Source organism: Hemitrygon akajei, chromosome 22 (genome assembly GCF_048418815.1).
Source record: "Hemitrygon akajei chromosome 22, sHemAka1.3, whole genome shotgun sequence".
NCBI classification, from domain to species: domain Eukaryota; kingdom Metazoa; phylum Chordata; class Chondrichthyes; order Myliobatiformes; family Dasyatidae; genus Hemitrygon; species Hemitrygon akajei.
This window is the reverse complement of record NC_133145.1, coordinates 35,974,930-35,990,963: the sequence shown is the minus strand read 5'-3', so window position 1 is coordinate 35,990,963 and position 16,034 is coordinate 35,974,930. Positions and strand designations below refer to the sequence as shown.

At 37.6% G+C, this 16,034-nt stretch overlaps 1 protein-coding gene across 9 annotated transcripts in view; it reads right to left on the bottom strand.

Moving 5' to 3' along the window:
• Positions 1-460: 460 nt before the first annotated feature.
• LOC140714630 (septin-9-like) overlaps positions 461-16,034 on the bottom strand; it is a 307,344-nt gene continuing 291,770 nt past the window's right edge. For 8 of the 9 annotated variants that reach the window (XM_073025984.1, XM_073025987.1, XM_073025989.1 and 5 more), the window contains 4 exons: positions 14,053-14,148; positions 11,686-11,782; positions 3,080-3,131; positions 461-1,608 (listed from right to left, as the gene is read on the bottom strand). In XM_073025984.1, the coding sequence (XP_072882085.1) occupies positions 1,479-1,608; positions 3,080-3,131; positions 11,686-11,782; positions 14,053-14,148 (375 nt within the window). In that variant the 3' untranslated portion in view covers positions 461-1,478. Of the gene's footprint in view, positions 1,609-3,079; positions 3,132-5,532; positions 5,619-11,685; positions 11,783-14,052; positions 14,149-16,034 lie in introns of all 9 variants that reach the window. The other variant, XR_012095957.1, reaches the window with a different exon arrangement.

Sequence of the window (16,034 nt, the reverse complement as noted above, 5' to 3'; positions counted from 1 at the left end):
AATGGCATTTAAACCCTGTCACAGTTAATGTGCATCCAATCATGTCGCTAACTTCACAAAGAATTGCCAGTTCATTCTCCCAATGGTCTTCTCTAGGTCCCAACTGGACTTCTCGTAGGGTTCTGGATCATGGACCTTAGTTGACAGGAGACTTAGTCCTGAGCAGACTGCAAAACTCCTGATACATCCACAGCTTCTGGGTTGGGCACATTCAATGATTCAAATGTTTATCTTCTAAAATAATAGAGGACATCATCCCATTTGCTCCATCCAATATACATGTCCTCATCTTCATGCTAATCATAAATTGTCATCCGATACAATCTAAACACACACACAGCTGCAGTATAGAATGCAAGCAACACCACTTAGGTCAACCATGGTAAATAAAAGCCAGAGACCAACAAATAAAAATTAAAGTCTGATGAGCAAAGTCAAAAAAATACAAAAGACTGTTAAAAACATTAAATTTGCAATGTTTATTTTAGGAAATATATATCAAACACACTTTTTTATTTTATACAAAAAGTCTAATTTGACAATGTAAACCCCCAAAAATGCACATCAAAGATCATACAATGAAAGACAAAAGATAAGCTTCAATTTTCAATATAATTAATTACATTTTCAAAGTATTGAGTGACTAACATGACATTTCCTTTACACTTTGTTTAGATGGATAAAGATTCAAGAAGTGCCTTATTTTAATGAAACTATACCCTTTATATCTTTCAGTGAGCAATACAATTTTTGGCAAAGAAGCATTATTTCTACCTATTGTATAATATTGTTTACATCACTAAAAAGCTTGTCTTTTGTACAACAGGCCCCATGTTATTTCACAATTGTTCGTGGTTTAAATTTTGTGTTATCTTTCACCTCCAATGAAAGCAGTCAAGGAACAAAAATAGTTTGGGGATTTTCTTGAATACATGTCAGTTGGCTGTGTTTTGATATACTGAAACATGCTAGTAATATATTGGAAATAAATAGAGCAGTAATAATTAAGCCAATTACTTTCCTTTTTTGTTCAGTAAAACACTTAATTAGCTTCAGCACTGCAATAGTATTAAAAGCAATGTTTAATCCACAAAGCATTCTGTTCACAAATTGACATAAAAAGCATTTTGCTCTCAAATTGACAGTTTTGCTATATGCTCCCCCAGAACAATTTAGTTTTATTACAGAAGAAAATTTCATCCACAAGATAAATTTTGTGACTTCCTGCTAAATATTTCTTAATAATCTCTTTGGTCTCATCTGAAAGGACACCCATGAACCTAACTAATATAAAAACATGGCAAGTACACATCACTTAGTTTTGTGATGTGTTGTGCCTTTTTTTTGTGAACAGAACTACATCGTGTGGAATAAATAATCTTAAAACAAGCAGTGCCAATACACTACCACATAATTTTTACCTAAATTATTAGCTGGTCAAAATAATTCAGCAGCAAGGAGGATAAGCTAAACACCTTTTACATGTTGCTGTTCAAATCCTTTTCTGCTAATCCATTGGAAATGCCATTCCCCTCACTCAGCCGCTGAACTCTGTATGCTTCATAGTGAATGGTGCTGGTTACATCCTTGAGATTCTGCATGTGAGTCCTGAGGAACATTAACAGAATTATAATCAAAGTATGAAATACAACCATTGTAAGCCGTTTCATTTGGTAGCGTGATGATATTTTGCATTTGGATTTTCTTTCAAAGGTAGGGTTAGGCTTATGGTAAACAGTTGTTTGTGCACAAAATCTACGGTTAACAATGAAGACGCAAAAGTTACTGTCTAAATTGGCTTATCTGTGAGAACAGCATTGCGATGACTGGCTCAACACAGTTGTGTTTTGCAGCAGATACAAACAATTCAGAACAGATCCCTTTTCAGTAATATGATTACTGCCCATCAAACTCCCTGGTACTGAAAACAAATGCTATTACGAGAGTGTTGAAATGATTGGGAGAAGGAATTTACTTTCTTCTCTATTTTTCTTACCACCATAACAACTCTCCTAATACAAATTTACTTTCCATCCCTAATTTTAGATTGAAAGCAGTTACTTTAAGTCATTGTGTCCACGGCCATCCCTGTGGAATTCTCACGACTGACTGCTTAAAAGGTTTGCTGTTTATTTTCCTGTTCATCACAGTCCAAGTTATTATGTGGACCTCACTAAGCTGTGACCATTTCATATTTTCAAGAACTTTACAAGCAAGTTTTATCTGAACTACTGAGGGGGACAATCGTTCTAAAAAAAAATAGCAGTTTAGAAATGGCATTCAATAGAGATCATTGATAGTGCTCACACCAATATTTTTGTGGTGAAAAGAAAATTGACTTTATTTCATACATCCTTCACATACATGAGAAATAAAAATCTTTACTTACGTCTCTGTCTAAATGTGCTATGTGCAATCAGTAATTTATAATAAATAGAACAGCCAATGTAACTTAGAAATACGCTCATATTCATGAGTTAATCAGTCTGCTGGCCTGCTGGAAGAAGCTGTCCCCGAGCCTGTTGGTCCTGGCTTTTATGCTGTGGTACCATTTCCTGGATGGTAGCAGCTGGAATAGATTGTGATTGGGGTGACTCGGGTCCCCAATGATCCTTTGGGCCCTTTTTACACACCTATCTTTGCAGTTGTCTCCTTGTATAAAATTCTTAGGATCTGGGGGCCCATACCAAACTTCCTCAACCGTCTGAGGAGGAAGAGGCGCTGTTGTGCCTTTTTCATCACACAGTTGGTGTGTACAGACCATGTGAGGTCCTCAGTGATGTGGATGCCGAGGAATTTAAAGCTGTTTACGCTCACAATCCCAGATCCATTGATGTCAATAGGGGTTAGCCCGTCTCCATTCCTCCTGTAATCCACAAACAGCTCCTTTGATTTTGCCACATTGAGGGAGAGGTTGTTTTCTTGACACCACTGTGTCAGAGAGATAACCTCTTCCCTGTAGGCCACCTCATTATTGTTTGAGATTAGGCCAACCTAGCACTTTATAACCAATAACTTAACTATAATTGCCATGCACTTTTTTTTGTCAGACAGGTTATAGGACCCATTTCCAACCAACCTTATTAGCAGATCACGCAAATAGGCAAATTCGCAGTGAGACGTGTTTTCCACTGCAAGAAAAAATAAAAATTAGTGGAGGAAGTAATTGACCACAAAGCATTTCATCCAAAGCGATCTACTTTATCATTCAAAACAACAGGTTAGTAGTGTAAGGAGCAGTTTTAATTTGCATTTGACTTTTTTTTAACCATGTTCATTGTCTTCTTACATATTCAGGTGTCAATGCTGCAATCAAAGTGTAAAATGGAAATGTAATACAAAATTCCAGGCATATAAATGCATCAATCCCACTGGTATTTTTAATATTTGTGATGGTCTGGCAGCTTGACATACGGTTCGATCAAGAAGCAGACAGCATCATAATATTCCAATATCTACTTCGTATTTATCATCCAACTTGCACACATCTTTAGATAAGAGATTCATCCTTTCAGTTAATCTAATATTCATTGATAAAGAGAAACATAGAAGAGTACAACCTAGGAACTGGCCCCTTGGCCCACAATGTTATGCCAAATTAACTACTAATCAAATGACCAGCTAAACTAATCTCCTCTGTCTATACGATGTCAGCATCTTTCTAGTTGCTGCACATTAATGTGCCTCAGAATCTCTTGAACACCCCTGTTGTATTTGCCTCTACCAGCCCTCTGGCAGCGCATTCCCAACACCCACAACTTTATGAAAAAAAAAACTTGCCCGTCATCTCTGAACTTACCCATTTATCTTAAATGCCCTGTAATATTAGACTTTATGACCATGGGGAAAAAAAGATACTGGTTGTCTGATCTATCTATGCCTCTCTCATAATTTTATAAGTCTCTATTTGATCTTCCCTCAACTTCCACTACTCCAGATAAAATTACATTCCAAGTTTGTCCAACCTCCTTATTACACAGGCCCTCTAATCCAGGTGGCATCTAGCAAACTTCAGCACCCTCTCCAAAGCCTCGACATCTTTCCGATAATGGAGAAACCTGAACTGAATTTTCCAGATGCATCCTAGCTAAAGTTTTATAAAGCTGCAATATACTTTTGACATTTGAACTCAAATCCATGACCAATGAAAGCAAGCATGCCCTATGCCTTCTTTACCACTCTAATGACCTGTGTAGCCACTTTCAGGGAGCATCAAAACGGTTAATGTCTTGTCATTAATGATGTACTGTCTCTCTACATTTGATTGCCCAAAGTACAACACTTCACATTTGGCTAGATTAAACTCTGCCATTTCTCTACCATATCTGTAACTGAGATGTATCCTGCTACATGCTTTGCCATTCTTCCACATTATCCACAAAACACCAAACCTTGTGTTGTCTACAAAAACACTGACTTACTATCTATGGATTGATTTGCTAGAGCTATTGACAAGGATTTAAACAAATTTGGCAGGGGGATGGGAACCAGAGTGATAGGGTTGAGGACAGGTCAGTTAGAATACAAGTAGATCCAGACTGTAGTGAGACTGTCAGAGAAGACAGAATACAAGTAGATCCAGACTGTAGTGAGACTGTCAGAGAAGACAGAATACAAGTAGATCCAGACTGTAGTGAGACTGTCAGAGAAGACAGAATACAAGTAGATCCAGACTGTAGTGAGACTGTCAGAGAAGACAGGAAAATGATAGGGCTAAATTCCAGTCAGTGGGATGAGTTGAAGTGTAATATGGGAGAAAAATTGAAAAGGGTGATGCATATAGGGCTTAAGGAGCATTTGCTTTCTCTAGGCCTGTACTCACTTGTTTAGAAGAATGAGAGGTGACCTCATTGAAACCCATCAGATATTGGAAGGCCTAGACAAAATGAATGTGGAGGGGATGTTTCCTAGGGAGGGGGAGTCTAGGACCAGAGGGCACAGCCTCAGAATAGAGGAACATCCATTTAGAACAGAGATGAGGAGGAATTTCTTCAGCCAGAGAGTGATAAATATGTAGAATTTATTGCCATGGACGGTTGTGAAGGCTAAGTCACTGAGTATATACAGGAGTTAAAGGAGATGTTGGTTCTTGATTAGTCAAATGTTACCGGGAGAATGAAGCAGAATGGGGTTGAGAAGGACAACAAATCAGCCATATCAGCCATGATGGAATCGTCGATCAGACCTAATGGCCTGATTCTTCTCCTATGTGTCTCATTGTCTACGTCCAGTATATATATATTTAAACACAAACTGCGGAGGACCCAGTAGAGATCACTGTGGAACACTACCCATCACAGAACTCAGAATTCAGCCAGAATAAGTTCCATCGACCACTACCCTCTGTCATCTGTGGGCAAACCAATTCTGAATTTAATTGGCTAATATACTGTGGATGCCATGTATCATAGAGCATTTACTATATAATGTCACAATAATTTCCCTACATAAATCAAAAGGGGTCTTAATACACTTGGACAGTCATTAGAAAATGTCAGATACATCTTGTTTTAAAAGATTATAGCAACTCACAAATTTTCCCCACAGTCATGTTCAAGTTTGACCTCTAGGAATGAAGTATTCTTATATGATCTATGCATTAGACAGGTCCTTCTTTTCTGGGAATGAAAGAAATATTTGACACTAAGGCTAATTGTTCAGGACTTGTTGAGTGTCTCTAGCATTTTCTGATTCTAACTGTTCAGTGTTCACCTTGGCCGAGATATTGCTGAGTGGAACTCACCATTCACACTCATCATTCAGATCCCTACTGGGCTACAATTATTCAATTTGAATCTGCAAGACCAAGCATTCTGGAAGATGATCCCTAACAGCTCAGTGGGTGCACCTACACATCAGGGACTGCAGCGGTTCAACGAGGCAGCTCACCACCACCTTCTCAAGGGCAACTAGAGATGGGCAGCTGGCTTAGCTGGTGATGCCAATATCCTGTAAATGAATTTAAAAAAAAAACAGGTTTGGCAAGGAACTCTCAGGACCTTGTCCAATATGGTCAGGTCATCTGGGTAGGGCAAAATGAGCCCACAAAATTCCTCTGGAAACTGTACCTGATTAAGTTATTCTCAGCACTATCATTCAATTAATCTTTTAAGTGAAGAGATTTTTTAAAAACTAACAGTAAAACTAGTATTAATTTGTACAACCTTAGCACATTGCAACACTTGTGTTAATGCTGCAATGCAGGGAAATATGGCAGTCAATTTTTGGGACAGCAAGCTTCCACTAAAGTAATAAACTGAAAGTCTCCTTTAACAGGTTTCTTTTGGTTTTTTTGGAAGTAATACCCATTGGTTAAAGGACTGAGAATCCCCCGTCCTTTGAAAAATGTAGAGGACTGTCTTGTCACAGTGGTTATCTGCATGCAGAAACTTCACCCCAAGTTCATCACCAAGGAGAAGAAATACCCAGCCTTCCACTGATCTTAACCACATTAACATAGACCAATAACTTGGTAACACTTTTCTACAAAAAGACAGCATAAAGCATGTTGCTTTGTACTTATCAATGCAGAGAGAAGAAAGAAAATCAAGAATTCAAAGACTGAAACTACATGGAATAAATTAAATATTTAAGTAGCACAAGAGAAAGAATATCCTCTAAAATGACTCTGTGATGTGGTGTGTTGCTTGCTGTGGTGAGAGATACCTCTGGGCACCTTTGCTCCAATTATGTGCAGATTGTGATGCAGAGTGGTTAATAAACAGGCTTTAGTTAGTTTTCTTTCCAAGAATGGATCATTAGTCTCTTTGTCCACTGGGAGAACAGTTCAGGAGGACATTCTACAAAAATTATTCATTGCTTCCTTTCTAGTGCCTGGAGATGCCAAGCAGAAAATCCAAAGAATTTCAAGAAAAAAAACTGCTTTGACCTACAGTATTTCCTCAATAAAAGACATTTGGATTTAATTCTGTGTCCTATGCATGCAAAGATCTATTATTTGTGGCACGGTTGTTTAGAATGAGGATAGTGAACTGGTCCCAAGATCTCCGGTTTCCATTGGGGACAAAGTTTCACCCGGCAAACCTCACCTAAAATCCACCAGGTCAGTGCATGGTACATAGAATACAGAAATATAGCTTGCAGGTAATTAGGAAAGTAAGCGGAATGGATTTTTTATTGCAAGGGTCTGAAGTATGTGTGAAGTTGAGAGGCATTACTACAATTGTACAAAGTATTAGCAAAGCTACACCCATATTGCGTACGGTTTCTGTCTATTTAAACAGGAATGGATACAATTGCATTAGGGGCTATATAATTTTGGTTTCCCAGTGCAAGGAGATACTTGCAAGTAAATGATGCTGAATGACAGATTTCAAATTATATAGATATGCTCTGAGGTATACACTGTAAGCTCAGTGTAGCTGATGGTTTAGGGGAACAAGCAGAAAGTGGCTTTGTATAGAAGGACCGTGTTGTAGGGTCCTGGACAAGGGGAAGAGCCCTATGTAACAGCCCCTCAAAGCTTCACTGTTTAAGGAAGAAACACATGTGTCAATGATACATTTTAAGAGAATGTACTAAATTGACGGTACAACTGACGTAGAGGAAGATGCGTCCCAATTCCATTTACTATATATATATATATTGTGAATAAATTATAGTTTTTGAAATAAAACAAAGTACATTGAGTTGATTTCTGGGAAGAGGGACAGCGTGGTAGAGTAATGGTTAGCACCAGTAATGGGGGTGACCCCCTGGGTTTCCTCAGAGTGCTCCACTTTCATTCAGATGCTTCAGTTTTCTCCCAGAATTCAAAGATGAATGGGTTAGGAATAGTAAGGCGTGGCCATGCTTTCTCGTTGCCAGAAGCATAGTGACATTTGCGGGTTGTCCCCAGCACATCCTCGGACTGCATTGGTTGTTGATGTAAATAACGCATTTCATTGCCTGTTTCGATGTAGATGTAATAAATGAAGCTAATTGTAAACTTAATGGATACATTCAAAGCTGAGATGGACCTGGGTAGCTGAGTGTTTTGGAAAACAGGCAGAAAGTGATGAATTCTGGATCAGTTCAACCATATTTATAATGCTGCACAGGGTTACCATTCTTAAATGCATCACAACACATTTGTAATCCAAAGTTTAAACTGAAAAAAATAGATTGCTTCATAGATTTTGAATTTGTGAATATGGTAGTTTCGAGTGAAATTTTAAGCAACATGCACAATTTAGAAAACTAATCTAATTTTGAATGCAATTTAACCCTATAGTATTTATAGCATACACAATAAAAACTCTAGTTTTACATTTATAAACCATTCTATTCAAAACTGCAGTACACCATTTGACTGGCCAAAATTTGGGTATCTTACACAAACTGGATTAGAGGCAGTTTCAAACTGGATGTTGCAGAGGGTAAATATATTAGGGTGTGAGGGAATAGTACAGAGAAAAAGCTGGGAACAAAAGAAATACAAAGACGCTTTACCTTCCACATTATTAGATTCTGCAAGCTGGTGCTTCTTCTGTGACCTAAAGGCAGCAACTTTGCCAGAAATTTATAGGCACAAACCCTACTGCAGAAACACAAGACTCAGGCTGATCTCCTCTGAAAAATTTATATCAGTGATGCACCATCAATAACTCACTCTGAGACGTAAAGGTGAGATATCGGCTTTTATTGACTGGAAGAAGGAACAAGCAGTGTTTGACCACCATACTACATCCTGGAGACAGAGAGGCCGGGCTCAGACCTCAATCGCCTTTATACAGGGGTCTGTGGGAGGAGCCACAGGAGCAGTCAGCAGGGGGCGTGTCCAGACAGGTATATGTAGTTCACCACAATCAGTATCGACTCCAGATGTCACCATAAGCCATCTAGTGTTTGAGGAGGTTTGGCATCTCACCAAAGACTCCAGCAAATTTCTACAGTTAGATGGTGGATTGCATTCTGACTGGTCACATCACCGCCAATGCTCAGAAACAAAAGAGGCTTCAGAAGGTTGAGGATTCAGTCAGCTCCATCATGGGCAAAAGCCTCCCCACCTTTGAGGGCATTTACTAAATGTGTTTCTTCATAATACAACATCCATCATTAAGGACCTTCACCATCTGGGATGTGTCCTCTTCTCATTATTACCATCAGGGAGGGGATTACAAGAGCCTGAAGACCTACACTCTTTTCCTAATCCACCTGATTTTATTTATTGAGATACAGTATGGAGTAGGACCTTCTGGCCTTTCAAGCCCAGCAATCCTCAATTTAATCCTAGCCTAATCATGGGACAATTTACAATGACCAATTAACCTATCAACTGTGGGAGGATACCGGAGAACCCAAAGCAAACGTCCATGGTCACGGACAGAACATACAAATTCCTTTCAGGCAGCAGTGAGAAATGAACCCGGGGTGCCTGTTCTGTAAAACGTCGTACTAACCACCATGCTACCGCACCACAATCTGACTGGCCCATGAACAGTACCACGCTATTCCTCCTTTGCACTACTTATACATTTTTCTAACTTTTAGTTTTTTAATGTCTTGCACTGTACTGCTGCCACAAAGCAAAATGTTCACACCATGTGTCAGTGATAATAAATCTGCTTCTGATTCTGCTTTAAGTGTTAAATCAAGACTCTGCCTTCCTACTCTGATGGACATAAAATATTCTCTGGTACTCATTCAATTAGCACCATGAAAGTTTTAGGCTCCTCGGGTTGCAGTAGGTCCTATGCAAATGCAAGCAAGCATTTCGTTCCTTTCTGTGCACATCAGGCTCCTGGGGAGTGAAGCTACATATTCTATAGCCAACACAAATACAGAGCACCTAACATCATATCCATAGTAGCAAGATCTTGTGCATAATTTGGCTGTTGATTTTCTTTGACACATTACAGAAATGACTGAATTTGAAGTGGACAATTATTTGGATAAAAGTGCATTGGTTCATTCCAAAGTTACGGGAGCATAAACACTTCTTTTCCAATAATCACAGACGGTCAGGCATCTATGGGGAGGATAACTGGTTGACTTTTTGTCTGTTTTGGTCCTTTAACAACAGCACAAGTTATAGAAGTGAAAGTAAAATGATTTAAATGACCTATTTTCAGTAGTCAGTTTATTTCAGGTTACAAGTCTATGAATTCAAATTCCAAGCAAGATTTGAACACATAAGTACAGGATGACAGTACTGAGAGAGAGCTGACAGTCAGAGGCATCATCATTTAACCAGAATAATAAACTGAGGCTTTTGTCTGCTCTTTTAGGCAAAACATTTTATATCTCTGACAAAGTCAACAATTTAATCCTTAATCACACCCCTAAAGAATTACATGGTCATTATTACATTTTTGTTTGCTTTGTATATATTGGTTGCTGTAGTTCAAACTACAACACCAACTATAATTCAAGATATATTTCGTTGGTTGGAAAAGTTCCTTGGGATAAACAGATCATGAAAGGTTTTTTATTGATCCAAGCTTTTCTTTTCTTTTTCTTTCCAATGAGTGTTTGGGTTTTGATGGGCAATACCAGAGTGGATCCCAGTGTGAGCACTGCTCCCTGAAGTGATAACACTGCAGGCACAGTTCTCTCTACAAAGTACTTCAACCGGACTTCAGTTAGAATAGGGACATCGACTAAACCAAACTTTGAAATGAATTGAATAAAGTTCAAGTTCTCAATATCGCCTGCATAATAAAATGTATAAGCTGGTTGAGATAAACAATTAGGTGCTGCTGAGTGGACATTTGTAAAGCCAAGTTGTTTACTCTTTTAAAAATAGAAAATTATAATCATATTGACAATAAACTGAATACATGCGACAGGCTTGCCGTAAGCAACCAGAGATTTCACAGAAAACCGTGGGGGGAAAAGAGCACCTTGACAGACATTCTGCATTCATTAAAATCTGCAATGAAAGCATTTCTTTTTCTACAAGTCTTTTGTGAATGAGCAAAGTACCAATTGTAAAGGAAAGGACCTGGTACGGTATGCAATGACAAAATTATTGCAGTGAAAACACTGCAATTTATGAACAAGTTTCAGTTGTAAACTGCATTGAATTGCCATGCTTGTGGAAAGATCGCAACACTGCGGAACTGATATCGTCCTTTGATGGGAGAACTATGTCATTGTCACAAGACTGAGCGATGCTAGGAAGAGTCCAGTCAGATTTTCCAGTGGTAATGAAGTGACTGCAATCATGATCTACTCCAGAAAAAATGATTTTCAATCATAAAGTCCTGAGAAATTTGAATGTTGCATAGTTCTCAGTGCTTTATAATCTATTTCTATATAACAGGATTTAAAAAAGAAATGATCTTTTAAACTTTAAAGATTATTTTAGTTTTCCACATTGCACGCTTCATTGAAAATTTCACTCAAAACTTCCATATCACAAATTTATGAAACAATATCATTTTCCACTTTAAGATTAGGATTAAAAACATTTTGTGATGCATTTAAGAACAGTAAACCTGTGGAGAGGATTGCTGGGTGGCGTGGCTTGAAAGGTGTAAGGGCCTATTCCACACTCTATGGCAATAAGTAAATAAATTTGTTGATGAATTCTGAAATTACTTAATAATTGAATTAGAGTAAATTACTCATCTGAGGAAAAACACTGGTGCAGGTGATAGATTTAAAGAATAGTTTTCTTACCGTAACACTGTGTTTTTCTAAACTTTGAATCTAATTAGTTAAAATTATGTTATGAATTACCTTCAATAGTTCCCCACTTTGTTTTCCGGCCAAGAATTCTCCTTCCATTTACCTGGTATTCAAGGTTACTTCCAACCACAGCAAAAGGCACCATTTCCTGCATAATATGGAAGTGAAATATGAAAGCTAGGTCCTTGAACAGAAATTGTCTTAATGGCAAGTTTGCTTTTTAAAAAAAATAGAGTCCATTCATAATAAATTTATATCAGGTCAGCAATAGATTCCTCACTGATTCTAAAAGTGGCTCATGTTATATGTTTGTAGCTGTTCGCCTTTAATCTTGATGATATAAACTTGTTTTATGGCCTTTCAGTCTAGGTCAAGTCAGACTTGGTGTGGATAGTGGTTCAACTTCTCACCCACTTTCAGTAGGTGTCCTTTGGCATTAACTTCCTTACATGCATCATGCATATACAAAGTGGTCACACACAATGGTTAACAAGTAAAGAGGACATATATAGCAGTGGAAAAGCTCCTGAGGTTATATCTATAGCGGACCAACCATAAATACACAACAGTGTATAACAATTCCATTCTTAGGATGGAAAATAGAAGGAAAGTTTTAACTTGGTGCTCAACAGCAAACTTCCTGCCCTTCTCACTGTTTGGCTAACCTCTCCTTTGGGAAAGGACCGTACAAAGTGCAGTCCCTGGGGTCCAGTAGCTATGATGTCATCAAGCCAGCTGCACAGCTAATGATATCAGAGAATCATACATGAAAACTATTTTAATAACTGTTAAGCATTGCATTGAGCAAAAATAATTAGAATTCACATCATATATTAACATATTTTAATTTTTAAGTTGTTTATATTTTAAAATAATTGTGAACAAAGGAAATTTTATGCATTTCTATAAAATTCTTTATCTTAAGCCTAATTTATGACTTGGTTACTTTAAGGTTTTAAGTGCATGCTAAGATTTTCAATGGGTCGAATCATGCTGACTCAATCCAGACAGGCACTCAAACCCACTACTTCTCCTTGCCTGCCCACCTCCCACTCCCCATTCTGAAATGCCTCCTTGCCAGCTGTCGTCCACCTATGAAGCAGGGACCTTGGCTGGCTGGGAAGAGCATCCCTCACTGACCCTCTGCAACCCAGGGTCCAATAGGTAGTCTGCACAGTGACAGGGCTCTGGTAGGTCATAAAGGAGGCTCCATCGCAAAAACCACTGGGGCAGGGCATTGCTGGCTGGGAAAGGGATTATTGATCTTATTTGCTGTACCTTTAATACAAATCTCCAAATGATATTGCAATAATTATTTTGAAAAAGTTAAATTCTCAAAAACACACACAATTGGAAACATTAAAATAAGGCAAAATTGATCGTTTAAAAAACATACAGTATTATCTGTCTCTATTACATACTATCCTATTCTTAGTAAGATTAATGGAACCTTGGGCCTTGCCCTGGGTTTTATCTGGCATTGATCCCAGAGGATATTTCCCACTATAATACTGAGGAATCCCAGCGCAAATTGTCTTAATATCTAGCAGTAGTGAACTAATAATCTGTCCATTCAGATCTGTCAACATGCACAAGATTCCTATGTTTCAATGTCATGTGCAGAAGTCTAGAATTTACAAGTTCAATAGATTTGTGCTGGCAGTTCTCACCATAATCATTGGCAAAAATCAGCATGATCTGGCCCAGGGCATTTCCCACTTGGTGACACCAAAATTTATATCCTTGAGGTAATTTCAGCTTGACTGCCCAGGGCCACTGAGAATGGTTGCAGGATTTTACATTAAACTGCATCTGAAAACCCAAATTTGCTTTCAATCGCATGGATATTAGCAAATGTTGGCAGTATTGCCATTAATTCTAGATTAAATCCAGATTAAAGTGGTCTTTCCTTCACATCTAGGTAGAGAAGAATCCTCACCATTGTTTTAGATATAATGGCAAATCAGGACACAAGTGAGATAAATTATCATGATCAGAGAATAAAATACTTACCCAAGTAGTGCTTAAATCTGGGAACATGGAATTTAATTTGTATATTTGCTTATAAAATGAAAACATAATCATTTGAAGACAATTTTCAGGCCACCAGAAGCAATGTAACCAGAAGCAAAATAAATCTGGTTTCTTCATCAAGTCAGTGTGAAATACAATACCCCAAAATGGGCAACCATTAGCCAAATAAATGATGCCCATTTAAGGGGTTTCATTAAGATTCAAAATGAATGTATTTGATCAACATTTATTTTAAGGGAAATAATTATGCAGTCTACTGGTTAACTAAACAAAATAGTGAATATAATTAATGTCACATTGCAAAGTCATTTTTTAAATTAAGCAACAGGAGGGCATTTCTGAGCAATGCATGTTTGGGTATTAGAAGAAATAAATTCTACCAACTCTAATTTTGTCATTTAATAGGCGATCCTCTGCATCTTCATCAAACTGTTTTTGAGGATAGACATCTATGTCATTCTTCTGAAGGTCATTTTTAATCTGCAAAGAAACAAAATGGTTTTCATTAAGATTCAGCCAATTACTGTGCAGATATATGTGAATTCTATCAGTGTCTGTTAACTTGTGTTCAAACTACAGGAAATGTATTATTAATCTTGCTTATAATCAATGCTCCATTTTCTTTGATGTCGATTTCCAGATATATCTTGGAGGTCCGTGCAACCTTGTGAAGTTTGTGCAGAAGACACAACTCCTGTGAAGCTATTCACGTCTTCACTTTTCCATCCGTAAAGACAGTCTGATTTTGTCACCTTTTAACCACTTATGTGCCAGTCTTTGTGTAAATTGCTTGGAAATAAAGGAATTATTTTACAAATTTCTGATGTGGTAACTGCACCGTCCTGTCCCCAGTAGCACCATGAATCTGTCAAGCTATATATTTCCACTATTGAGTAACTCGATTGATTTTAATTCAATGTAAATGGAATAGACTTCTCAGCACTGACCGACTGAGATAGTTGTAAAAAAATAAACATTCCATATGGGTTTATCAGGCACGATACAGATTCATTATTACTATATAGAAGAACAAAAAGCAAGTGTGAATAAAATTATTACTGAGCACACGGCTGTAGAATTGCTTCAGAATTAGAGTTCCATGTAGATCTGGCATAACACTAAATTGAACATTCTATGTCCAGCTACCATGTCATTTAATGTGATTCCCTCATTATTAAAGATTTTCCAGAGATCAACCAAATACACTTAAATTCTTGCTTTGCTTTGCACTTTCCCAATCTGCAGAGGAAGTAACTTGTGTTTTCTGAAGGAAAAGATTGCTAAAAATTATATTTTAATTCATTTTTCTCGATCAAATCTCTTTAATCGCAATATGCTCTATTCCCTACCTACCCCATGTCTGTTCTCACAAATCTATGAGTGTTGTCTCCAGACATTATCAGTAATGTGCAGCTGTTGTTGCCATCTGATACTACAATGCTTTTCGGGTTGCTTTCCTTACAAGCATCAGTTAGCCACATGGTGGAGATATTCTTAGCAGATAAGAGACAGTGGCACAGAATTGCCAAGAAATTGCTGACATATGCATCAGTGATAAAGGGAGACTTAAACCATGTTAATTTTGAACAGGATAGTGGCTCCACTGAGGACAGAAGGGAGGGAAATCAGAAGGTATGCTTGGCTGAATCATTTAACGATTGGATTCTCTTTATTAATTACATTTTAAAGGCAATTAAGATCTGTGATTTTGAACTTTATGTCAATATATCGAATGCAAAATCCAGGAAGTAATACTTAACCCATGCAGAACACCGAATTCAGCCTTAGCCAAAGCAATGAGATTGAATACTTTACAAAAACAACCACAAATATGTTTTTAAGGATGAGGAACCACAGTTATTTGGACAGGCTGGAGTTACTTGTACAGACTGGGATTAAAGCAGAGATTTAATAACAGTATTTAAAATCACTGTGGGTTTACATGAATCACTGAAGAAAAATTGTTGGAATTTTCATGAGAGATTAGACAATTCAAGTTAAAGCTTCAACGTGGTCAGTACTATGCAAATTATCTGATTGGTTTTGCTGAGGTCCACTATTGGCTCAGAATGTCATGATGTATGACCCTAGAACCAATGACTAAAATTGACTGGGTGCATCTTTAATCAGTGCTGCACAATTTTTTTAAAATGGGATTCTGAGTTATAGATCCTTAGGCTAAAATTGCATGATGAAATACAATTGTCATATCCAACACAAAGCACGAAGTGAACAACTTTTTATTTTTATTTCACCAACAGCTGATATGCAAGATAGTTTATAGCTGTCAAGGAAATTTTAGGAAAAGATCTTGGATTTGGAAATACAGTCCCTTTTGGAAATCACACTGTAAATGGCAATGTTTA